The sequence below is a fragment of the Erithacus rubecula genome (assembly GCF_903797595.1).
Source record: "Erithacus rubecula genome assembly, chromosome: 1".
Taxonomy (NCBI): Eukaryota; Metazoa; Chordata; class Aves; order Passeriformes; family Muscicapidae; genus Erithacus; species Erithacus rubecula.
This window is the reverse complement of record NC_136658.1, coordinates 14,954,331-14,980,580: the sequence shown is the minus strand read 5'-3', so window position 1 is coordinate 14,980,580 and position 26,250 is coordinate 14,954,331. Positions and strand designations below refer to the sequence as shown.

The window sequence follows — 26,250 nt, the reverse complement described above, 5'->3', positions numbered from 1 at the left end:
AGGAATTTCTTTCCATCAAGGCAAGAACAAAGCTTACTTAGTTTTTTTCTTTTGTGCAATATAGATAGCAAGAGAATGTATTAGGCTAGCAGTGGGAGAGAAGATGACAAGTATTTCACAGGAAAATGGGAAATGTGAGAGACAAAAAGGGGTTGCAATTTCAAAAAAGGGAAAATCAAAGGACAAAGCAAATAAGGATGGGAAAAGAAGGTACTCAAGAACAAAAAAGGAAGCAAGAATTTGAAAGAATATTGGGAAGATTTTTTTGCTAATTTAATCATAGCTTTGTTTGCTGTCTTCACTCAAACTCTTCACATTTATGCCAGCAATATGTATTACAAGGGAAAAAACCACTCTGGAATGGGAGACATGATTGAAAATAAAGAAAAGGGTGTGGAAGCAAGAACACACCACATTTAGGGCACAGAATGTAATTTAATTTATGTTCCAGAAACACACACGTATTTCCATAGCAGATGGTTTTGGGTATCTAACTTTGGGTGAAAGGGATGAGATGGCTGGTTATTTTGAGCACTTGTTATATTGCTATTACTAGATAATGACCCTGGATTATGTAGTTAAATATTAGAGTTGCCATGGTTGCTAGCTGTATCTTATATTCTTAGCTCTGGATGGTTATCTCTTTTTCCTCCCCCAGACAATTCTAATATAACTCTACAGAAAATATAATTCGATCACCACCTTGTTTAGGATCACTCACTTTCTTGGCCGTGGATATGATTCCTTTTCCTTCTTCTACACATTAGCATAGACATAGAATCATAGAATTGTTAAGACTGGGAAAGACCTTTAGGATTATCATGTCCAACCACCAACCCAGCACCACCTCCCTGTTCACCATTAAACTGTGTCCTCAAGTGGCACCTCCACATGTTTTTAACACCTCCAGGGATGGTGACTCAACCACTTCCCTGGGCAGCCCATTCCAGTGCTTGACAAACCTTTCAATTAAAAAGTTTTTCCTGATATCTAATCTGAACCTCCCCTGGCTCAACTGTAGTCCATTTTCTCTCACCTGTCCCTTGTTCCCTGGGAGCAGAGCCCAATCCTCACCTGGCTGCACCCTCCTGTCAGGGAGTTGTGGAGAGTGAAAAGGTCTCCCCTGAGCCTCCTTTTCTCCAGTCTGAGCCAGTTCAGCTCCTTCAGCTGCTGTGGTGTTCCAGATCCTTCTCCAGCTCCATTCCCTTCTCTGGACACAATCCAGCCCCTCAATGTCTCTCTGGTAGTGGGAGCCCAGAACTGGACTCAGGACTCGAGGTGTGGCCTCAGCAGAGCCCAGCAGGGGAATAGTCACTGCCCTGGTCCTGCTGGACACACTATTGATGATAAAATCCAGAATCCCAGGGACCCTTTTGGCAAATGACAAGCAGTGGAGATGTCTGCTTAATTTTGTGGGAGTCTTTCATGTGTTTTAGCTTGCTCTCATGACCACAGAAATGTTTTTATGCTTTTTAGTCCAAAGGATTTCTCCAGGTACACTGTTTCCTGAGTGTCTTTCCCAACACCATGAAGACAAGTAGTTTTCAGACTTAAAGTTGCTTCAGAAAAAGATTGGTGCAAACCTTAAAGGCAATGTTTTAGCTTAATAATTTTCTCATTCTAGACCTGTTTATTCATCATCTCACATGTATGGAAAATATGTGTTACTTGAAAAATACTAGAAATTAAATTACAGCTTTTCTAATACAAAGAGAGACCTCCTCTTCTAGAGGAAGTGTCCTTGCCTTTGGAAGGTCCTTTCCAACTCAAACTATTCTGTCATTCTATGACCTTTTATGTGTTAGCATATAAGACACTTTCATTTACATGAAAGGAGACTTTAATGTCTTTAATTGTGTTGTTTTTAAATTAGCTAGTAGACTTTGAACATGCAAGGGCAGTCTCCTCAGACAGCAGTTACCTTACAGGGTCACATAATTCCCCCTGATGGGAAAACCATGCCAAATGTGGGAAGAGAAAATTACCTTATGGCCATCAGTACAACCAGTGGTTGAAGATACTGAACTGTCACAGATGCATGACCCTGAATACCTTGTTCAGAATGGAGGAAAGGCAAATCTGATTCTTTGTATTCTGGAAACTGTTTTCTTTGTGCCTAGTCCATCTCTAAATACACTTATCTCCAGACAGCTTTATCTGCTTAGTCTGTCACCTTTCTTTGTATTTATTCCTTGTGAATATGAGTGTTGAGGAGCTCTGTTTAATCATTAAGGCCAGAACAAGATAATTAATTTCCCTAAAACCATGCTGTGTTTTTCTCCTGTTTGTGGTTTATTAGTTCATGATGCAAATCACTAATGTTGCCTCCCAAAACCCTCCCCAAAAAAGGACACTTCAAGTGCATGTTACAGATTATCTCAAAGCTTTGAGTACCTCAGCACTAGTTTAGAAAATACCTTATCAATACTGTTAATGTTTAAACTTGGGGTAACCATTAACAGAGAACACAGATTACACAGTGATACATCTATTTATTAAGCATCCACAACAAAGTCTAGATGGTGCAAGAGCTTAGTATGGTGTTCTTTAACCTCTGAAAGATAAGTTCAAATCTTGGATTAGATCAGATGTAAATGTTAGTTACTGTCCTCATCCTTTTGTGAGCTCCGTAAACTACACCATTCATAACATTTAGCAATTCCCTGGTTCTCTAATTTTAGATCTGTGGCAGGCTGACAGTATTAGGCTGACACGTCACCCTATCCCGTAAACAGGTGCTGATCCTGATGGGAAGGGACTAAGTAGGTTGTGCTGACTCAGAAGTGGGCAATTTTACTACCTCAGTGCAAGGAAGCTGCTTTCTGTGAGGGAAGTCCAAGAGTGTGGACTACAACAATGAATATATTGTGATTTTAATGTGTTTATAGATTTTAGTGCATTTAGCAAAGCTAAATCCTGGGGAGGGAAGTTATCTGTGCTGCTTGAATATTACTGGAGAGTGTCATGAAAGCCATGCCTGCACAGAATGCCATCAAATCAGGACTGGCCTTCAATACTAGAGCTGTCTGAGTTTGCATGTTGTCTGTCTGTGCCTCTCCTGGCTCAAGTCCAGGACAGTCAGGACCATTCCTTTTCAAGTTCTGAAAGTTCCCCAGAAAAGATTTACCTGCTGATTACCTAGTACTGTGTTCACTTCATCTCCCTTTTAGGAAGTTCATGAGTGTAAAAAAAGTGAGGAAGAATGATTCTGAATTCGTTTGGACACTTCTGATTTAAGAGTCTGTAATTTGAAAGAGCTTAATTTAGCCTTTCAGTCCAACACTGCCCCATAGAATAATTGCAAAGAAATATTGCAAAAGTTCTCATTTGGTCTCCAGAGATAAAAGTCTTCCAGAGGAAGTCCAGGAAGACTAAAAAAAATAACAAAAAAACCAAAGACATCATATAGGAGGATGCCTATGTGCTGCCTCTGTGGCTAATTTTAAAATTCTATAACAGCTGCTAACTCTTCTCTCTCTCTCTTTTTTTTTAATTTTTCCTTTTATTTTTTACCTATGGGAAACACAGCTGGTAGAAATGACTGTACCAGGGATCTCTTCTAGATTGTGACTCCTTGAACTGCTATAACTGTGACTGTAAATAGTCAGCTAAACCATGGGCAAACTCTGCTATCACTGAAAGCTGGAGTAAAGACAGAAGAAGGTTAAATTGATCTAAAAGAAGGCTACACAGAAGTGTTTTTCAAAGTCCAGATTTACCATTTTGCTGCTCTAAGTGGTAGCTTTTCAGCTAAAGTAACATAAGTGATCAGCAAACACAGTAATGTTATCTTTTCATGAATACTCTGACCTGTGGGAATAGAATTCCCAATCTGTAGGAATTTCCTGTCTGAAAGCACTGGTCTAGCCTGACAAGTGGCTCCTTTAAGGACTGCAGTGAAATCTAACCTCTATGAAAGCATTAACAACTTCCCACGGATGATCTACAAGCATTGTTTTGACATGACTGAGAAATAAAGTCACAGGGCCATGAACAGTTAAAAGATTAATTAATCTCTGTGATAGAATGATCAAAAGAACTCTTTAGAAGAGACTTCCTGTAATTTTTGACTCCAAAAAGAAACCCAGAGGCCAGGCTAGCCTGGTGGGTGACTAAGGGGAGAGCAATTAGATACTCTGTGAGTTACTCATGCCTTCAGTGTGTTTTAAGATCTCTTTTATCTTAACTTGTGCTGAGGTAATTTCAGTTGATACTATATAGGAAACTCCTGCTCCTGGCCAGCTCTGGGAATACAGGGCACTGTGTGACTCCATCCAGAAGCAGTCACAGCTCAAATCCTCTTATGTCTGTACTTAAGAGGACCAGGAGGGGGCAGGTTTGCAGCTCTGTAGTGCTCTTCCGCAATAATAGGGCTAAGGTCTGAGCCTAAACATATTATAGAAACATATATAATTCAGATTCAGTGCCTACTACTTACTGGATTTGTTTGTAGTAGAGAAAAGGAAACCAGTCAGATTTCATAAAACTTACTGATAAATCTGACCAACCAAACAAAAACACCTCCCTCTCTTTCTGGTATCAAGAGAAAAAATAAATTGTTATTCTTCTGGCAAAGTATTAGCAAGTCATTTCCAGGAACTTGATTCTCCACCGTGAACTCTGTGCTCAACTCTTAGTGAAGTTAGAGATCACAAAATCATACAATCAGTAGAATAGTCTGGATTTGGGAGGGACCTTAAAGCTCATCCAGTTCTACCTCTTACTATGAACAGGGACACCTTTCACTCTCCCAGGTACTCCAAGCCCCATCCAACCTGGCCTTGAACAATTCCAGGGATGCAGCAGCCACAGGTTCTGTGCCAGGGCCTCACCACCTTCATAGGGAAGAATTTCTTCCCAATATCACATTTCCTGCTCTCTTCCAATTTAAAGCCACCCCTTTGTCTTGTCACCTATGTCAAGAGTCCCTCTCCAGCTCTGTTGGAGCCCCTTTAGGTACTGGAAAGGGCTCTAAGATCTCCCTAAAGACTTTTCTCCTGCTGAACAGTCCCAAATACAGACACATAAACATGGCATTTTTCAGTCTTAGTCACTGAGCAGAAAACCTGTCCAAGATTTTGGAAGTTTAGTCTTTTAAAGGGGAAAAACAGGACTCTAAAAAATTTATTTTCTAGGTCCTTGTTTCCCACAGGTTCAAGTAATAAAAAGTAAGTTAACAACCCACAGCCCATCTTTGACCTAACAAATGACAACAAATTTTTGCCTGCTGTCATTTTTAATATTTGGGGTTTTTTTTTTTCGTAATCCTCAGGAAGGAGCTGATTGCCAGACTGGAACAAGTGGAGAAAGAAAGCATGGATGCTGCTCAGCTGGCTAAGGAATATGCAGAGCTGACAGAGGAGAACCGAACACTGAAGCTGGCCCAGACACAGTGCGTGGAGCAGCTGGAAAAGCTCAGGATACAGTACCAAAAAAGACAGGGCTCCTCATAACTCCCAGCTGGCTTCATACAGGTTTGGTCCTGTGCTGGAAAGATATTTTAAAATAAAAATCTGTTTAATATGTTACAACACTTTACTACGGATACAGAGTATGTAGAAGTCTATATTTGATCTAATGCTTGCATCCCAGTAGCTTAATATAATGGATATTTCATCTGTTATATAATGGATGTTTTATTTCAAGCAATGTAATTGAAGTTAATCTATCCCCATTATATGTTCTAGTGGATCAGGTTTCTTTTCTAAACATATTTCTTCCAATTTAAGAAGATATGGACGCACTAGAAAATTATATAAATAGTCTCTGTGTTGGAAATTTGGATCATACTGACGCATACGGCAGGGACAATGTTAATATATGGAATAAATGTATGTTAATTTTAGTTTGGTGAATTCTTTCTAAATTATTTTCCTCGTGCCTGAAGTGTTTGGAAGTTATCTTGAAGCAGATCTCCTCACTAGTAAAAACTATACTTCGTGTCATCTTCACACTGTTGTATGAAATTTGCAAAATTGCACATTAAAAATTGAAGTAGCAAAATCTTTTTTTACCCAAAGGTGCACTGCCAATGATAATTAGCAAGTTATTAAATTAAAAGGAAACTGATAAGATCAAACTTTCCTTCCTCAAGTGTAAAGATTACTTGCATGTCATTTTACTGTACTTTTTGGCAAGAAATGCAAGAAATGAAAAATTAATGTAAGAATCATAGTTTCATTATAGTTTCAACTGAGACTATGTCAGTAAAATTATTGTGAGGATCTTTTGTTCTTATTTTCTGGTCTACTTTGAAACATAAATGGCTGTAAGTAGGGACAGGAGTTCTGTGATACACAAATAACTGGGAAGTAAAATGTCAGTTTTACTTGCTCTATTTATCCCTGTATTTTCTTAGATCAGCTTAAAGTTCTTCGTTATACTTCCATTTCTATTCATACAGCAGTTTTTTTCATTGAAAGTTGATGTAGAAAAGTTGTTTTATGTTCTGAATGTTCTCAAATCACCTTGTATTTTAAACTCTGCTTGACAGATGAAGCTTGTTACATCCTCATGAGCTGGGAATTCAACTTAATGTGTTATTAGTACTGAAATGGGTCTTACAAATTGAAAACTATGAACTTAAGATTTGCACCAGGACTTTAGCTTTGATTATTATCATTAATCTATCATGAAAATGGAGTTTCGTGTTAATCAGAACAATTCCTGGCAGCAAAGGGGACAACAAAGGAATTACAAGCTGCCTGTAATTTTTCTGTGCTGATTGCCTACAGTGTTCCCTGCAGCACAGGTGTGAAAACTGGCTTTGTGTTACTCCAAGCAGCTGGCACTGCAGCAGGAGAGTGTGAAGAGGGAGCAGGAGAGGATAACCTTGTTCCTACATCTCCTCCTGAGCCACCAGGGCAGCATCAGCATCCAAACCTGGCACTGCTTCCTGCTTTACCCAGGAAATCACCACTCTTGGGCCATGGTTTCCTGATGGGATGCTCCTTGAGCAATGTAACGCTGGGTTTATTCCTCTTATTATCTGAGAATCCAGTTTTCACTGTACCTTGTGGAAGTTGAGGAGGAAAAAATCCATAGCTAATAAAAATCACTTGGAATACTGGGCATGGAAGTGCTGGAAAAGTCTTGTTTGAGTTTTGCACTGATTGGAAACATAACTTGAAGAGAAATCAAAACACCACAGAAGCTAGAATGTACTTTTTTTTGCCTGTGTTTATGTGTTTTGACAAGAGAATTCTCTTTTTAAAATAATCTGTCATTTTAGTAAAACGTTTTCCCATCTATACTTGAAAACATCATCCAGTCAGATTATTTCAGTGAATTCATTGAAAACCATATAAAGTACATAAAATTAGTTTATTGACAGACTGGCTTTGGATGCAAAGGGATCAGACAGCAGACCTTTACTTACAAATAACTGTGTTCACCCTTGAAATTTTCTATTGAAGTGCAGTCACTATGCTTTAGATATCAGAAAAATAACAGACCATATTCTGGGAGAAAAACCTGAGGCAGAGCCACAGGCAGGTGGAGAAGGAAAGCTGGGCCTCATTTGTGACAATCAGTACTTTAAGAATAGTCAGGGAATATGTTTTTCCTAACCTGTAGGTACTGACCAGTGTAGAAGAATTCAAGAAATATTTTACAGATGTGCAGACACCAATTTTTTTGGTGTGGTCCAGCCTACCAGCCTGGATAAATATGAAATTCTTAAACCATCCCAAACTAATTTAAGTCAAAGATCTATATTCAACTTGGACTGTAACTATGTGCAATCAAATTTTCCTCCTGCTTTCAGTTATGGTGAAAGTTAAAAAACAGCCTTGTATGAACATATTTGCCTACATGCATGCTCATGTGCCTGAGAGCAGGGACTCAGAGAAATTGTATGGCAATACAAATGAGGAAAGCTGATATAGAAGTACCAAGGAACAAAAATGAAAGTGTCTCTTGAAAACTATTTTTAAAATAAAAAAATATTTGGGGAAGTGGGATTCAAAGGCAGGAAGGTAGGGAAATGGAATTTTCCAAAAATATTCATAGGCAAGTTAAAATATAGCATAGTCAACATAACACCAAAAATAATCCAGGTTCAAAAAAGAGTAAAAGTAGCTGGAACAACCTCCTGAGAGGTAACTGCTGTATCTGCCACCCATCTCTCTATCAAGAGCATAATAGTAAGAAATATTTTCACATTCAGTAAGTCTGCAATTTTGTCAGAGTTTTTCTCTAAATACAGTGGAGCTCTGCTGACTAAGTAACTGAAATTAAGCTTTTTAATACAGCATTTATTAAACCAGTCCTGTAATTTCCACATAGACAATACGGTTTGTGTCCTGGTTGAAGTGGTCTGCATGTTTGGTCCTGTTGTATGTATCACACTATAAAAACAAGTTTTATACAATTATTTCAAAGGTGGTTTTACATTGTATTTCTATTTCTACCCAAGAACTTAGAGACCAGTTTTTGAATTCAAGTAGCAATAAAAGGCTCAATTCTGTAACATGTGACTACAACCTGTGAGAAATACAGTTGTATAACAGACAAAGTGTATTTCTTGCTGTTATACAGGTTATTCAGGTTAGCGAAAATAAGCATGCCACTACCATGGTAAATGCATTTGCTTCAGAACCACTTAAGGCACAGTGAAATACATGGGTTTAAAATGAAAACAAGACCTGTGCTTTCCATTTTCTATCATTGCTAACTTCCTTCCATCGTCAAGAATGCTGAACAAACTCAATTTAAGGCTTCCAGTCAGCAAGGATATGACTCATGCAGTCTTGAAACAGCCTGAGCCAAGGGTGACGTGACACTCAGAAAGTCTGGAAGACAAGGAGCTTGAGTGAGTGTGAGTTCAATTGAATTCTTTTTTTTTAAGAAAATGTTTCCCTTTCCAGGACTACCTGTATTCTGTCTGGTTTTGTGAATTAATGATCTTTGGAAGTGTGTCACCTTCCACCAGGGGTTTTATTGCCATCCAGGCCTTTGTGAGGATTACACAGTGTTAGGAGTGGGGACAGAGAGGTGATCTCAGCCTTCCTTTGGGTTGTGTGGTTGGGGAGCTCTTCCACTTGACCCTTTGCTGCTTCATCTCCAGTTACAGGACACCTTACAGAAATGAGCCAGTAACAATCATGAACCCACTTGATGCTCTTCCCTACCTAAAATACTTTTCTTGATCAACACACAAAGTGGAAGTGTCTAAAGGACCAGGACACATATGCCTGGAGGAGTCTTGCTTCTCTGTCTGTGGGGGGTACAAGATGTGCAATGGTGGAAGAACCTGCAGGGAAAGGAAGTTTGATCCAGGCAGTGATGTAACAGGAAGAGCACTGGCCCTGTCCAGCAGGATTATGAGGAGAGTTCACAAAACCTGTGGGCTGCCATGACATTTCTTTCCCATCCTCATACTTCCAGAGTCATACCTGTGCACCCACAGCTCTGAGGGTCTTCTCCCTCCTGGTGGAATGTCGTGGCATGCACATGCAGGGATGATATGGGGATACATATCCTTGAAAAACCCACGATGAAACTATTAACTGTCCTTGTGACAGGCCTGGAAGGTGTGCAGTGATGAAAGACTAAGGCTGAACAATACCAAAAAGATGGGCTCTGTTGTCCATCTTGAAGTATTTCTCTGGGACAAGACCAGACACCATGCATGACTGCATTTCATGGAAGGAGGGAAGGTAGCAAAGCAGAGTTGGAGGGGCAACCTCAACCTCACCATTTCCTTCACTGAATCATTTGGTTTTGGGATGTTAAACTGGGAATTATCAAGATGGTCTTTCACATGCACACCAAAACTATGAGGCTGACACTTTAAATTCAAAGTAGATTATTTTATAAGAATGAAAAATCTACCTTGCTGGGGACAGTGCCAGTGTTCCTAAGAAGTAATGTCATGTGTTACTCATACCTGTATGAATGAAAGATGACAACCATTCACAAATCACTGTTATCCTCAACCCAGGCTTCCTCCACTGCATGGTTTATTCTGTAGAAAGCACAAGATTTAGCATGAGTCACTCTGCTTTCCTACACACCAATTATCAGTTCCCCCTTCTAAACCTCAGTTCCTGTAACCCCCCTGACCACAATCCATCACCCCTGAGTAAGCAGCATCAGCCTAGAGCTCAGATCCAATTGTCTGACGATCTTATGACATGGTCTGATGATCACCATGTGCCCAAGGTGGTTTCCAAATGCTATGTATGATGCTTTGTGGTTCAGTGCTGGTATGTGGCAGCAAGGAATTCTACCAGCCTGCAGGTGCCTGCTGTGAGACATGCTTGGTTTCCTTGAACTGGTTAGGAAATATGGGAGTAGGTAGTCTGTGGATTTAGTTATTCTTCTGAATCTTATACTAAATTTTAATACAGGAATTAGGGAAATGAAATGAGGATGTGTGTGCTGATGTCACAAATATGCAGACAGATGCCAAACTGTGCTCTGGGTGCTTAGAATGAGTTAAGTGATAAGAGAACTGTGAGTGATGGAAAGGAAGTAGGTACAGCTAGGAAGAGGAACTGGTGAGTGAGCTGTTGCCTTAAGTGCTTGTTTTCTGGCTGCTTATGGCTTGCACCAGTAGAATGCACAGGCTGCTGTCCTTAGCTCAGCATTAAGGAGCTTTTGTTTGGATGTGTCCCAATGCTTTTCCAAGCCTAGTTTATACTAAAATTTTGTACTGGAATATTTACTTCATTGAGGTTATGTTTCTGTCAACTCTGTATAGAATTAACAGAGTTATGATGTGATACAGATATCAGAGCATTGCAGATGGTTCTTCTACAGAAAGAGGAATAACCAGTATCAGGATATGAGTATTCTGCTAATCATGGAATCATAGAAAATCTTGAGTTGGGAGGGTCCCATAAGGGTCATTGAGCCCAATTCTATTCCAGCTGCTGTATTTGCATTAAAGATAAATAAAACCTTGATAAATAGCCTGTGTAGAATAAAAACTGCACCAAAGCCAGAACACTTCAGTACTAAAAGAGCTGCAGCCCTACGAATGGCCTGTTGCTGATTTCACTGCACAAGTAGAGTTTGGTACTTTTATGAGCTAGATCCCCAGTTTCCCACATGAAGGAATAGCAGCAGTGTGATGTTCTGTGGTTGGAAAACTTTCACCTCTGTCTTGTAACTTTCCTATAAGTATATGACAAAGCTCAGTGCACAGCCCAGATTGCCTTGTGGCCACAGACTTCTCCACAGTCATTTCATCACAGTGCTCTCCCCAGCTTGGGTCTTTGGCTCTCACATTCCTCTGCTGTGTGTGAACAGCTGAAATCAGTCAACCACTCTGAACTTTTTCAAGCTGTCAGAAGCAAATGTATCATTTAACATTACCTGCCAAGAACCTTGACTGTCTTGTGGAAAGACCTTTTTGTGTTCCATGTAAATATGTACATATGTTTACTGATTAGATGTCAGTACAAAAAATATAGATGTTAACATTAATGGAAGAGAGAGGCACATTCAGACATACTCCTGTGAATGCTGTTCTACATAATAGGGTGTTATTCCCTATTTTTCAGGGTGTTCCCTCCATGGCTGTGAAAATAAAAGCCAGCTACTCACATATGAAGAAGAACTTCCTGATGAAGTTATCTGTGCCAAGAATGCGAACACTTCTTTTTGAAATCATTTCAAAAAAGGAGTATTCTTTCAAGCAAAAAAACCCAAACCACCCACATTACAGTTCCCAGCTAATATAAATTACATCCAGCTATGCACTAACTGCTAAAATTGTGCTTAAAGCTATTTGTAACCCTTCAAATAGCTCTCACTAATTTACATTGGTGGAACAGGCCCTTACATTTGACTGAGCTCCCTCTGGTGGGTAATGGGACGTTATTATTACAAAGCAGAGATACCTAAGAAAACATACAATTATGTTTGTCCAAGTGGAGTTTTATTTATTTGTTTATAGCAAATATTTTTTTATATAAATAGGTAAAGGTCAGTGTACAAATTTATGACTATCTGATCACATCTGAAACTACCCAAAGAGTGATATCCAATATTTTTAATATACTAGAGATACTTCAACAGAGGAATAGTTTTCAACAACCCCTAAAACTGAGCAGCACCTATCAGGAATCCCCAAGTTAAATGAATTCTGGCATCCTACAAAAACTGAGAGAGCATATAATTAAAAATTATTACTGAAACAGGGTAGATTTAGATATTCAGAAAAAATTCTTCTTTGTGAGGCCCTGGCACAGGTAGCCCAGAAAAGCTGTGGCTGCCCCATCCCTGGAAGTGTTCAAGGAAAGGTTGGACAGAAATCAGAGAAACCTGATTTAGTGGAATGTGTCATGCCCATGACAAGGGGAGTGGAACTGAATGATCTTTAAGGTCCCTTCCAAACCAAACCTTTCTATGATTCAATCAATTATATAATAAAATCTCTGCTTGTTCAAACTACTTTTGGAGTTCAGTTGGATTTATATGCCCTAGAAATCTGGTCTATATGGATTTAGATAGTAGTGACCAACTGCAGGCACTTTGCAGTGCTTATTTAATGGCACAATAACTAAGAGTCAAATATGCTTTAAATAACACAGCAGAGAACAAGTGACCAACTGCCTCTTTTTTGCTGGTAAATTTTAATATGCCCTAAATCTCATACACCCTGGTATTAATGAGCGACTATTTCTTAATGAAAGCACAAGTGTTGTCTTCCTATTTTTCCCTTTGTTTTTAGGTTAAGTAATCTGAATAGGGGAAGTGTCAGACTTTGGAAGAGTGTCCTACTGCATGGGCAAGGTTCTAACCACAGTTTGAGTTTCAACAACCTGAAGTGGTTGTGCTGGAATATTAGGACTGCTTTTCCAGTAATGAATTTAGTGGCTCTTGCAAAATTTCACAGTCTATTTGAACAAACTGTTTCTGGAAAATTTGGGTTCCTAGAACATGCTGAAAAGAAAAAGAGCAGAAAAAGCATGCTACTAGATTTGATCTTCTACTTTAGCGGCTTCAGAATGCACCTTCAATTAATAAAAAGAGGTTTCTGTTTTGTCATTTGGCTGAAATATGGTAAGATTCTAGTTACACTGTATTTAAAGGTGAGTAATGAAGACAAAAGATAAGGAGGATTTTACCAAAGACACCATTTTTACTGGCAGGTTTTGAGACCTTTGTATGTCCTGAGTATCACTGTGTGTACAGCATTTGCAGATGTTTATGATATTCTTCTAATCCTGTAAATTCTGTCCAAGGGAATTTCAACTCATGGTTTGATTGACAGAGTAAATCTACCACTATATTACTGTCCAAAAGGAAATCATCACTGAATGTTTATCATGAGAAAGTGGCATTTAAAAGTCCTTAACATTGCTTTTGAAATGAAGGTGTCCAAGTCTAAGTGAGCAAGACTGCCTGGTAAGAAATCAGCAACACCAAAAAGGCACCAAACTGGATTTAGGCTCTGGTTCAAACAGCACTTACCATGGGGCACTGTGGCCACATCAAACAAATCTCTTGAACATACACCTAACTGGAAGCAATGAGTAGTTCCCACTGATTTGCCAATAGGACTATACAAAATAGGTTTATTCATGCACTGAAGTGTTTTGCTGGATTGAGGCCAGAGAGACCAGTGCCTCTCTCAAGCTTAAACCTTGACTGGTTTGGGATTCATTGGAATTTCATTACATGCTTGGAGTTTTCAAACACTGTGCTGGAGCAGGGCCTTTTCATTGAGCTGTCTGTCAAGGGGCTAAAAAGGTCTTCTCAGCATCTCTCAGCAGGGAGGTGTTACCTTGGTGTAGTAAGATCCATCCAAAGCCATCTTGCTGCAGCACCATGAGCTGGGCTAGATCCAGCTGCAGCTGCCACTCAAGCCAGATGCTTGAAATGCAGAAGTGGTGAACAAAACATTCTCTTTGTCATTCCTGGTAAGCACATTTGTTCCCACTCACACAACTGCAGCCATGCCAACCCATATGAAGTGACTCTGTAGGGTCATTAGATGAAACTATATGAGTTTAAAAAGAAAAAAAAAAAAAAGCAGGCAAACAGAAGAAAGGTCAAGTATTTACTAAGCACTACAAAATACATTTTGAAATAGTTCTTAACTGACAGACTAACAGCATAATACCACTAAAACTTTTAGAAATGCTCCTCTTGCTTTGTTTTTTTGGGGAAAAATGTAGCAGAAATACTGGACTAGGACAAAAATGCTATAGGTGTTTGTCAGATGGGCCCCATTCCTCCTTTTCTCTCTCTTCATGTACCCCTCCCTGATCTTCCAGCAAGAGGGGATCTCAGCTGCTTCAAAGATGAGATAAAGAAATGAAATATTTCCCACAATTGTGGTTGTGACACCCTTTTGTTGGAGAAAATAACTTTTTGTTTTGATGTAGGAACTGGGCAGAGGAGGAGTGCTTGGGTTAAAGGTGGATCGTCTGCTCTCCACATGAACTGCTACTAGAATTTGGATGTGTGATAAGCAAATGAAATTTTCAGTTTGCATGTGGTAAGTAAAGATGTAGAATTACAATATTTCCCAGCTGAATTTACTCTGTAACCCAAGAATTTTGATGTATTGGCAACAATTCAGCCCACAGATCTCTCTCCTCACACTGCACACAGGCATATGTGGACACAGACAATTTTGCTTGTGGTTTCATCTTATAATTTGAGTCTCCAGTGCTGTCAATGCCATTCCTTTGGTCCTCGTAAATTGTGAAGGAAGAATATATCAAGTTCAAACACAAAATAATTCAGTATCTAGACCTAGGAAGAAGGAAGACTGCCTTTAAATTTGGCTTGAACCTGTCACTACTTTTCTGATTTGCTAATAAAAATCACCAATTAGTACTAATCAAAATCAAAGCTTTTCTTCCTTATTCCCTTCCCTTCCTTTACTTTTTCTTTTCTTGTTTTTTTGGGTTTTTTACCTAATCAGGAGTATTGAAAGATATGCTTACAAAAGGTAAGGAACTTTATGTGCCTTTATAAAATGTCAGATAGCAGTGAGCTCAGACCTAACATGACATGTATGACTGAATAAACAAAATTACTATTTCAGCATTTGGAGGGTTTTCTCTCATGATGCACTTTCCTGTTTCAAGAGAAGGATTTACTTAACATCTCTCTTCTGCAAGCAGAGGATGTATGAAGCACATCATCTTCAGCTAGTCTCGGCCTTAGTGATATGTAATTGAGGACTTTTATGCAAAAAAAAAAAAAATTTCCAGCCCCATTTAAATATTTATTAAGCACATTTCTAGATACCGTTTTAGTTAAAAGGGTCAGAGCCAGCTAAAGGATGAAATTAGAAGAAGAGGAGTAGTCTACACTGGGCTTAGATTTCTCACTGTGAAGTTTGAGTTTTCAAAACAAAGTAGTATTTGCATAAGCAGCATGCAGAATCACTTGGGACTTCATCCTCGGGGACTGGGTAATAATGAAAAAACCAAAGCAACAATTTTAAAAAATATTATTGGGTTGCTGCAATGAAGAAGTATGAGACACAAACTGACATTTTTCTATACTGTATGGACAATTATATTCAAGAAGAGCTTGAGCTTTTTCAGGGCTCAACTTGCAGCTTCTTCTAATAAGTGGAAATCCTGGAGAAAGACAGGATAAGGGAAGACAGGAAAGACTTACAAGGGACAGAACTCTGCTTTCCTAACATGCTGGAAGAATGTTAATGCTTAGTGATCTGTGCTAAGCAATGCAAGAAATGTACCCTACAAGTAAGTGCTCATCTGCACTCTTTGACCTCCAGAAGGTTTGGATGATGTCTCAGCTTAAGAACAGACTTAGCAGAGTAATAAAGATCTGGGAAAATGTGCACTATAACCTTTGTGACAGTGTAAGTGGGTCTTTTGGAACTTCCTTGGAAAACTGCTTGGGGCTGTGTCATTCAGGTGCAGTGAGCAGGAGGAGAAAAGCAAGCAGTGATTTCCTACCAATCCTCTCCAGAGCCAGTCTGTAAAACCCCCAGGACACATCTGCTGAATCTGAGCCAACAGTCCTTTTTGATAAAGCAGAAATGTTTAATTTTAATGCTGTTTACTAACCCTCTCAGGGCTGAACTTTTCTGTTACCTGTTCTCTACTAGAGTTTTTGTTTCTCATTTCCTTTTTTAAGTTGAACCATTTCATTGTGTTTTGCATTAGAACTGCTCAAACCTTCATCAGACAGCTCCTTCTATAGAAAAATTAAATTAATACCCACACCAATGCTTTATTAAAAGAAAAAAAGGATTTACTGCTGGCAACAGAATTATCTTAATTTATTAGTAGCCAATTAACTTTCTTAATGGGCAGCTTTTCCCTGATTGTAAGAGTTTGTTGCAATTAACTACTTGTTTTATAATTAATCTGCTTCCCAATCTCTTGATTGACTCATTGATTTATTTTTTCTCAATGCTCCTTTTTTTTTTTTTTTTTTTTTTTTTTTTTTTTTTTTTTTTTTTTTTTTAACTATCAGCAACAGGTTTTCTCCCTAGTACAGCTTATTTCTCTCTGACAGCTTGTAGGGTAGGAAGAGGAGTCTATCTCTGGTATGTCTGCTCTGGCACTGATATGGAGGCACCTTTCCTTTCCAGAACTCATTTTCATAGAGCTTTGTTTTCTGTTTTCATCTGATAATGCAAATATATTTTGTATTTCAACAGCTTCTCACTGTTGAAGTACAAAATATGCTGACTTTAAATTCAACCCACAACAGCACAAATTTTCTCAGCACTTCTCATTTGTTTTCCAGAGAAGTTTTTTGGTTAACTAGTTCTAATTCATTCCATCAATGGTTAAACTTTATGCTTTCACTGTAAGGATATTCCATTGGAAATACCATTTTTTTTCCTTTGGATAAAGCTTCACTATTATAGATAGATATAGATATAGATATAGATATAGATATAGATATAGATATAGATATAGATATAGATATAGATATAGATATAGATATAGATATAGATATATGTAGAGGTATGTAGATATATATAGATATACACACACACCATAATATTTGCTCAGCTATGATGACCATGTAGCCAATGAATCAAGGATATCTTGGATCTGGAAGTTAGCTAGCAGTTGACAATATGTTGTATTTTGCTGTTTGAAGCTCTGACAGTATCTGGAAGAGCTTGGTTTAATCCAAGCTAATATTATATTTTTTATGGCCTGCTCCCTTTTATTTAAAACTCATTAATTCCAAGCATAAAATAATGCACATGGATTAAAATAAAATACAGGTGATATCTTCAGAAGAGCAGTGTTTGATCAACATAAACAGGCTAATATCTGGAGAACAAATGATCAGAAGGAGATGAGAAGAACTAAGGAAAATTGGTGATGTCAGTTTTGGTTTTTGTGGTTTTCTAGTAATTTCTACCAAAATGATTCAAAGAATGCTCAGAGGAATAGAAAGTCTTGTAAGCTTCAGAGACAGTGTCCCCACCACCAGAAAACAGGCTGAGGAAGTCAGAGGACACAGGCAGAGGATGAACCCTGATCCTGTCATGTTGCAAACCGGGTCTTTCCCAGCAACTTTTGCAAAATTTTGTGAGTGAGGGGAGAGCAAACAAGAAACAGAACCTCAGTGTTTGGGTACTGGAGCTCTCCACCGAAGTCTCACACTTTTCTTTTTGAAATACAATTCCTGTGGTGAAGGGCCAAGTCCTCTCTGTTTCCAGCCCCAGGCAGGAGGCAAAGGGCTGCACTTTGTCAGGGGCCAGGCTTCCCCTGTGCTCACAGACTGGGGACATTGGAAATGCCTCAAATGCACCTCAAAACTCAAGCACTGCCTTCATCAGGGAGGAGGACACTGCTTTTTTCCTGGGCTGTGTGTGCACAGCCAGCAGCACTGGAAGATGCTCAGGTCTAAGGGGGAAGGATGGACCAAATGGAGCAGGAGGAGAAGCAAGGAACATATTGCTTAGTTTTGCATTTTGGATATAAGTGGAGGTCAGTTTTAGAAAACCAGGTGTATTTGTATAGCTAGATATATCCAGGCATATTTCCAAACTCCTCCCACAGAGCAGTATTTGCAGTTGTGCTACTCTGTCACCAGCTCAGGGCTGCTGTTTGAACTGCTTTATCAAATGCAGTGCTTCAAACACACCAGCTATTATGAAGGTGCCTCCCTCCCCTTTCAGTCCAGTTAATATTTTACTTCTTCTAGCTCCCCAGAAGAATCACTGAAGAGCAATACTTGCAAATAAAACCTATGCTCTTTCATTTGCAACACAAGTTTTGCTAATGTCTTTGCCAATTATTTAGCTAGAGGCCCAGCCTAAGCTGGGAGTGGAAGTGAAGGTGAGTGCACAGACCAAGCTAAAACAGTGACCCTTGCAAGGAAAGACACTGAGCACAGCAGGTCCCCCAGGGCTGAGCTGTGCAGACCCCTGGAAAGCTCTGGGGTGTGCTCTGCTTTCCTAGGGATCACTTGTTTTCAGACTAAGAGCCTTGAAGAACAGGTTCCCCAGGGCTGTGGTCGTATGTTCAAGCCTGCCAGAGCTCAAGGAGCACTTGGATAACACACTCAGGAACAGGATGGGATTCTTAGAGCTGCCCTGTGCAGTGTCAGGAGATGGATTTCAAAGATCCTTTTGGGTTCCTTCCAGCTGAGGATACTCTGTGATTCAGTGATTCAGTGATCATGCTTTTCTTTGTCAGAGACCTCCATCACAGGCTTTACCTGGTGAAAATGCTGTCTTTCTTGATTGAGAGAAATATATTCTTTGTTATCATTCATCAGGGGATTTATAGTACCAGTGGCATTGTGTTCACCTTGCACATTAACTCACAACCTTCTGGTTGTCCATGTGTTCTGGTAAATCACAGCTTCTGCGCAGCAGCAGACTGCTCTCCAATGCACATTATTCTTTACACTACTCTTAAGATACATTGTAATTTAAGAAATGTCATGAACATAGTATGTGACATTTGATTTAAATATAATTTTGTATTTAATATTGAAAGTAATAAGATATGAGTTAAGAAGTTGCTTCTAATGTTGATTTCTCTATTCTCACCAGTATCAGCAGTGTAAAAGCGTGGCAGCAGTTGAATTCAAACAACTGCACCTCTTGTGATAATCAATAGTGTTATTTCAAACCAGAAAGTACCTAGAAAATACAACTGACTCTTCAGCAGTTTTTTTTCTGCTGCATCATTTCCACTGCAACTGGCAAATAACAAAAAATCCCAAGCAGGCTGTTCATGTCCTGACAGAAATAAGTTTTCCTTTGCCTTGTGCAACTGAGAACCTTTAAATCCAAATCTATACCACAATGTACACTTGAGAAGTATCTAGAAAAATTTTAAGTAGTTATAAAAGTATTTCTCTCTTTATGCAGCAGCAAGTATTGTTATCAATGGCAGCCAATTTTATATTACTAGAAACATGTGAAGCTTAGTCATCATGTCCTTACAAATCCAACTGCTGGCAATATAAAATGTTTAAAGTTTCTTGTTGGAAGAACAGCTACTAATCCAAATCAACATGCCTGTGATGACACATGACCTCTCTCAGTCAAACAGGAAAGATTTGGACAATGAGAGACAGAATGGGTAGGACCTCAAACTGTGTTTTATCTATAAATCACTTTACATTTAAGCTAATCTGAATGAATATTGACAGACAGGTTTAGAACCACCATTTTCCAAAGACAGTGAAATTGGTCATTAATTATTATTTTTACAAAAGGGCATTTCCCCAAAACTTGTTTTACACAAGATATCTATTACTCCTTGTTTTTGAGATTAATGTCTAGAAGTTGCCTTCTCATTTTATTATATCATTTCAGTTTGTTAAATCACATTGTGCCACCAATGAAACTGCCAAGTGGCATTAAAATAGCACAGATAAGAAACATTTCCCTGACATTTTCTGATATGCAACAGAACAGGGTATGTTTTGAATAGGTTTTTAAAGGCTTGTTCATTCAGATCTTAGTGAGGCTACTCTTCTACTTATGTGATGTGCTCTGTTAAATGTCTTAGTCTTAGCAGAAGAGGGATTCAGCCCATACTATATTCCATTTTACTCTCTCTTTGGAGTATTTAACTCACAATCTAGAGCTGTATAATTTGCATAAACATTCCTTACATAGGCTATAAGTGCCAGTCCCAAAGCCTACATCCAGATGCAGAGGCAGTTGATTGCATTCCAAATGCTTCAGTTATATTTATTATTTTACTTCAGAAACACTGTTAAAAATGCCCCTGTATTGTTCACCCTCATGCACACCACATAATCTAATAATAAAGCAGGAGTGGCTACTGTGTACTTATATACAATTTCTGCATGTATTTATTAAATTCATGTTCAGAGAAAAACCTCTAATTTTGATTCATATGAGGGAGCACTCAGAGCTCAAGGCTTGTGTCTTATCAGGTCCAAACCTTACTGCTGTGCTGTGGCTGCAAGCAGAGATGTAAACAAGTTGACCCTAACTTGCAAAACTCCACCTGAACTCCAGAATCCCAAATTTCCCAAGTCATTCTGAGGTGGAGGAGAAGTAGGTAATATGCACAGGATTTTCTCCCAGGCTTTTGGTAGTGTGGCAGCCCTTCACTTCCTCTGCCATCCTTTCTTTTGCTCAACCTTCCAAATACTTGCTGAGAGATAAAACAGCCAACATGTAACTAAACTGGTCTCTCCTGGAGACTGGAAACCCGATGTGAGCTCTGCAAAGGAGAGATAGGGGCCAATTTCAGGAAAGAGACACAATTTGCAAAGAAACTATCACAAATGTACTCACAGGCTGCTTTTCACCACTGCACTCAAGCCTACCATACCTTTGACCATTTTGGATATCAAAGCAGCCAGGCACACTGTAACAGTAGGATGCTGCACAATCCAGGATGTATTTTAAAAGCCCTTCATTGACTTTTTAAGGGTTTTTTGGGGTTTTTTTGCAGACTGTTTTGAAAAGGTCACAGGCTATGTAAGCTCTGGCAGCAGCAGCACCCAGGCTCCAACAACACTCAAGACCTGCACTGTCATTAAGAGTGATGTTTACATGTTTGTCTGGGAAAAAAGGCAAGCCTCAAAATTTTTTGAATCATGCAAGAACAGCACCAAAGATTTTTGCTGAGTAAATATGTCTTTCACTAGGCTCCTATTTCAGCCTTCCTTTAGTATTTCATCCCCATTAAACAAAAGCTGAGGAAGGATCTTAGCAGGTAAAACACCAGAAGGGATGGTATGAAGATGATGGACATGGGGTCTTCTCAATAGCATCCAGTGACAGGCAGCTGGCACAAACTGGGACACAGGAGGCTCCATCTGAGCATCAGGGAATCCCTTTCCCCTGTAAAGGTGACCAAGCACTGGCATGGGTTGCTCAGAGAGGCTGTGGATCTCCATCCCTGGAGATATCAAAAAGTTTATTTTTGATATTCAAAAGGTTTCTAAAAAAAGATTGTGAGTCTCCTCCAGTCCTGTTACAATCAGACTCCTAAGGTGTGGATCCTGAGTAGTGCAAAGGAAGGAGAGGAAAGGTATGAACAGTAAAAAATTCACTGATTATTGTGTGCTAAGATACACCTCACAGGACAAAAAAAAAAATTAACTAAGAACCAAGTTATCAGGAAATGACAATGTATAATCAGTTCCATCAATTCTATAACAAGTTCCAGATTTGCAACTGTAGTTTCCAATTGTCAGCTTGCTGTTTTCAGCAACTTTCATCCTCTGACAAGCACCAACCACTAGTTTGAGCATCATCCAATGATCTGGTTTTGTGAAGCTATCAGAGCCAATACAGAGAATTGAAGGTTTATGTCTCTATCTCTCTCTTCTTCTTCTTTTTTTTTTTTTTTTTTTTTTTTTTTTTAAGTTTCATGTTGATGGCAGTATCTCCTTGTGTGTCTGATTTGCACTAGGTTACTTTTTGCTGTGTATGGCAATTTTGGTGACTTTCACAGAACTAACCTGGAGATAAAATCAAGAGTAGAGTTAAAATTGGCCTCCTTTTCCCTTCAGTAGAGCTGTGTGCTTAAACCATGACTCATCATGACTTGCAGTCACACCCAGGCCCATGATGAGCTGACTGGCCAGTCCTGAGAACAGAAGGCAGCCCAGATAGACACAGCAGATGGGTGAAGGTTTTCTCCCTCCTCTCACTGGATCACCACAGTGACAAACAAACCAGCAATCACTCTGGTTTCTCAACTGAGGTTCCAGCTTGGTAATGAGTCCCAGAAACTGAACAGCCTCTGTTGTGGGGCATTTTAATGTGCAGCTCTAGACAGAAGTAGATACTGAATCAATTTTTCCCCTGTTATGACAAATGGGGAAATGTAGAACCTCAGGAAAATAAATCACCTTTTCTGAAAGCTGTTACAGGAGAGCCACTATGCCAAAGTCAAACTGTTTTCCTGGCAAGTCATTGCATGATCAATACATGAATAGCAGGTTACAATAAGAACCTTATGCTATGAAATTAAAACTTAGCCAAGTGTTTGAATGCATGATACTCTTTCCTACTTTTGGTGTGTTTTCCAGCTTTAGCCAGGTCTTCAGATACATCACTCACTTTTGCAATCATTCTGTGTAGCACAAGCAAGGTGGGTGATCATAAAGAAGAATTTATTTAAGCAAAAGAATAGCTTCATAAAATATTTTTAAAATTATGTAATCCTCCAAAAGATGTGTTACTTTATGCCACTGTCAGACACCTCCAAAAGCAAGTGCAATTTCATTGTTCTCTATTCTGGTCCACATATATTCACAGTCCTCATATATTCACAAACAGCCTAACTGTAAGTCAGTCAGCAACTTTTTACCAATAAATGTTAAAATTAATCTTTCTTCAGGCATTTCTTCAGACTTGAAAAGATGCTTTATTTCCATATTTTCTTTCAGAGTCCTGTTCAGAGTACTGTTTCAGTCTGGTGCCTGCAAACCCAACCTTTTGAGTCATTTAACCAGTGTTTGTGTTGTTCATCTGTCTGTCTTGGTTGCGTCTGACCTCTGGGATGACTGCAATAAAAAAACATTCAGTTTTTCTTTCTTTCCTTTCTTCACGATGACTCAACATCCTTCTCCTCTCAGGAATATGACTACAGTTCATAGGGAATAGGTCCAAAGTTTCAACACTTCAAGTGTCTCACCCATGAACACTTTTGTCATTTAAGAAATCTCCGGGTACCTTTTTGCATATGTACTGAACATTCCCTGGGTTGTAAGCTGGGGTGGGGAGGGTTAGCATTTTTCTAGAGGAGCAACAAGCCAGTACTGCAGATATCCCAGATAATGAAGCTAGGAGTACAATTCTGGGTTAAAGCAGTTCAGAGTGAAAGCAATAACCAGATATGTGTGAGAATATTGCACTACCAGCAATCAGTTCTCCTAAACTAAACATATGCAGAGCAGTCATTCCAAGTTGCTACTTCAGGAGACTCTCAATAGACTGTATTATAGATTAAAGAAAACAGATGAGTTCTTCCCACCCTGGTAGCATGTTTTGTGAAGAGATGACTCTTTCCCCCAGCATGATCACAGGGCACATGGAAACTGTGGGGTCTGTTATGCATTTAGTCTCTGCTCCTCTGAATGCACATCCTCAGTCCCCTGAGCATCAGGAGTTTCACCAGGTCTCCCTCCATCTTCCCAAACTCCTGGTATTTCCATCATCCATGTGTGAATATGCATCTGGCTGGAAACAAGGAGCCTGATGGTTTCAGGCTCAGCAGTTTTCTGCCAGGGATTTAATTCTCCCAGAGCCCTCCCAGGTGTGATCCCACAGCATTCCTCCAGGCTGGAAACACCCATCGTTCCCTGCATGACCTACTCTGATTTTCCCACCTACATTTCCCATCTGTACCTGCATTTCCTCACAGGGTTCAAGTGTGAAAATGCCTGGTCTGGACAGCCTGGCTGCAGTAATTTCACTTCACCTCCTGAACACCTCTGGTCTTTTCCCAGATCAATCAGCTCAGGCACTGCTGTCTGACAAAATTACAGCCATTGACAGTGTTTACTCCAAGCTTCCAGGAAGGCAAATCCATTTTTCATCAATAAATAATTTCCCTCTTTTAAATACCCTTATTAAACTTTTTTAGCTGTCCTGATGCAATTCTCATTCTTTGGTCTTTTCATAAAGCTCCCCCAGCCTATCTAAGCAGACCTCTTATTTTCTGCAGGTAGACACTTACAAATGTTATGTTTCCCACCTTTCTGCCATTGTTTACACAAGGTTGATATCCCTTCTCTTGGAATCAAAAATAATTCTCATTCTATTCAAGAAAAGAAGTCCCTTTTTTCCCATTGAAATGTTACTGCTGAATTCAAGGATTATGGCTTTAAAAATTATATCTGGGAAAAAAAAAAAAGAAAACAAACCAGATTTAACCAAGATACTAGTTTTCATTTTAAGAAGATTTGATGTGAATCTGGACCATATTAGCTGTAGATTTCAGAGACTAACCCTTACAATTTCATTTTAAAAGACAGTTTACTAAAATAGGTCTTACTTCTAGATAGAAAGCATTGTTTTTCTTCCTTTTTTGTAAAGAGGAAATGTAAAAACATTTTCCTATGATTAACACCATGCTTTCCCAGGACAAACAAAAGACTTTTGTAATCCAGAAACCACAAAAAATAAGCATGTGTGTTCCCAAGGATTAGAACAGTATTACAAGCATGCAGCAGAAGACAGTATGGAAATAAATTCTTAAATAATGCATTCAAAGGCTCCAAAAACCATTTTAAAACAAGAGTCAGTTTTTTCAGCTCATACATATTGACACAGCCCCGAGGTTTCAATCACTTAGACACATACCACAGTAGCTCCTTGATAGCTCAATTTACAGTTTGAAAATGTTATCTAAATGTAGATTAGAAAACAGCTTTTGTGTTTGCAAGTTCACAGGAGGGAGTGGTTTGGCTTTTGTTTACTGGAGTGTAAAATGGAGGAATCTTGCACATGATGCCCACAGAAGTCACATTTGGTGTGGCCATGTGTTCAGCAGGGTCATCATCCTCTGTCCTGTGAAACTAGAAGATTGGCCTCCAGCATCAATTTTTCCTAATGACTCCCCAGCACTTTTGCTGTGAAGGATTCTGGTGGCAGCATGGGTTTAATCTGGGAGTCATGTCTCTAGCCTAACCCAGTTCTACCCAGTCCCACCACAAAGGAGTTTGATCACAGACAGCAGCCACAGAAAGGGAATAATAACCCCATGGTCTATCTAGTTCCATCTCTGCATGGGATCCTAGGTGATAGCTTAGACTAGACAGCCAAATTTTAGATGGCTGAAGATAGGTGAGATGAATCTCACCTTTAGCCTTGGGATACGTCACAATTTACCTTTGGAGAATTTATTAGTCAGTTATAGTAGGAAACCAGCTTCAGTGTAGAAAGGATAAAAAGAGGGGACAAGGACAGAACACACCCAATATAAAGATGGCTAAAATATCCCACAGTACAGCATGTACCCTGTAGTCCACATAGCTAACCTGCAGATTAGAGCACTTTAATCTTTCTGGGCCAGTATCAATCCACAGACCAGCCAGAGCTCAACAGATCGAGTTACAAACTGGTGGTAGCTGAGGCTGGAGCTTTTAGAGTGCCAGAAGCAGTAAACAACACAGAGACAGCTACAGCCAGGCTTGACAAGGAATTAACATTTGACAGAATGGGACTTAGAGTCCCATTAATGCCACCAATGTATATTTGGAAATAAATCTATTTCCAAAAAAAAAAAAGGGACATTTTCCCTTCTTCTGATGATAGATATTATTTGTTATCATGCACGCTAACTTTGTGAACATTTATCACCTAAGTTTTATTATGATTCATCTGCAGGAGGATGGATGTCCTTGATTTTTAGCTTAGATTCCCAGATCTCCTTTTTCATTTGTTCTACTTCTCCTTTTTAGGAAAAAAGTGAACTAGGTTTTTTTTTTATTTTTCCTCTTCTAGTTGGGTCTAATTTGAATGCAGAAAGTACTTGTGCAGTTCTTCAGTCTGACTATGAGTGAGAACCAAGCTATTGCACTGTAACTTCACTCCCTATTGTGTGGGAAGTAAGAATTGCATCATCCCTAATATCCAGAACAGGAGATGAAGATCCCTTCTTGGTGGGTGCGGTCCAAGATTTTGTAGTCAATCTTTCAACCAAAGTAAGAGCTCCTTTTGTTTTGATTCATTTCTTCCCTCTTCTGTTTCCCTCTCTTCCCCACAAAAATCTTTGTGGAAGATTTAAAAAAAAAAAAAACAAACAAAAAAAAACCCCAAAACAAAACAAAAAAAAAACAAACTGAAAAACCTCAAATTTCAGTCTAATAGTAGGTATTTTA

The 26,250-nt window shown here is 39.1% G+C and overlaps 1 protein-coding gene across 3 annotated transcripts in view; it reads left to right on the top strand.

Moving 5' to 3' along the window:
• The window catches only part of MAP3K7CL (MAP3K7 C-terminal like), a 32,117-nt gene extending 23,709 nt beyond the window's left edge, over positions 1-8,408 (top strand). For 2 of the 3 annotated variants that reach the window (XM_079302715.1, XM_079302717.1), the window contains one exon: positions 5,273-6,110. In XM_079302715.1, coding sequence (XP_079158841.1) covers positions 5,273-5,453 — 181 coding nt within the window. In that variant the 3' untranslated portion in view covers positions 5,454-6,110. Of the gene's footprint in view, positions 1-5,272 lie in introns of all 3 variants that reach the window. The other variant, XM_079302716.1, reaches the window with a different exon arrangement.
• The last annotated feature ends 17,842 nt before the right edge of the window (positions 8,409-26,250 follow it).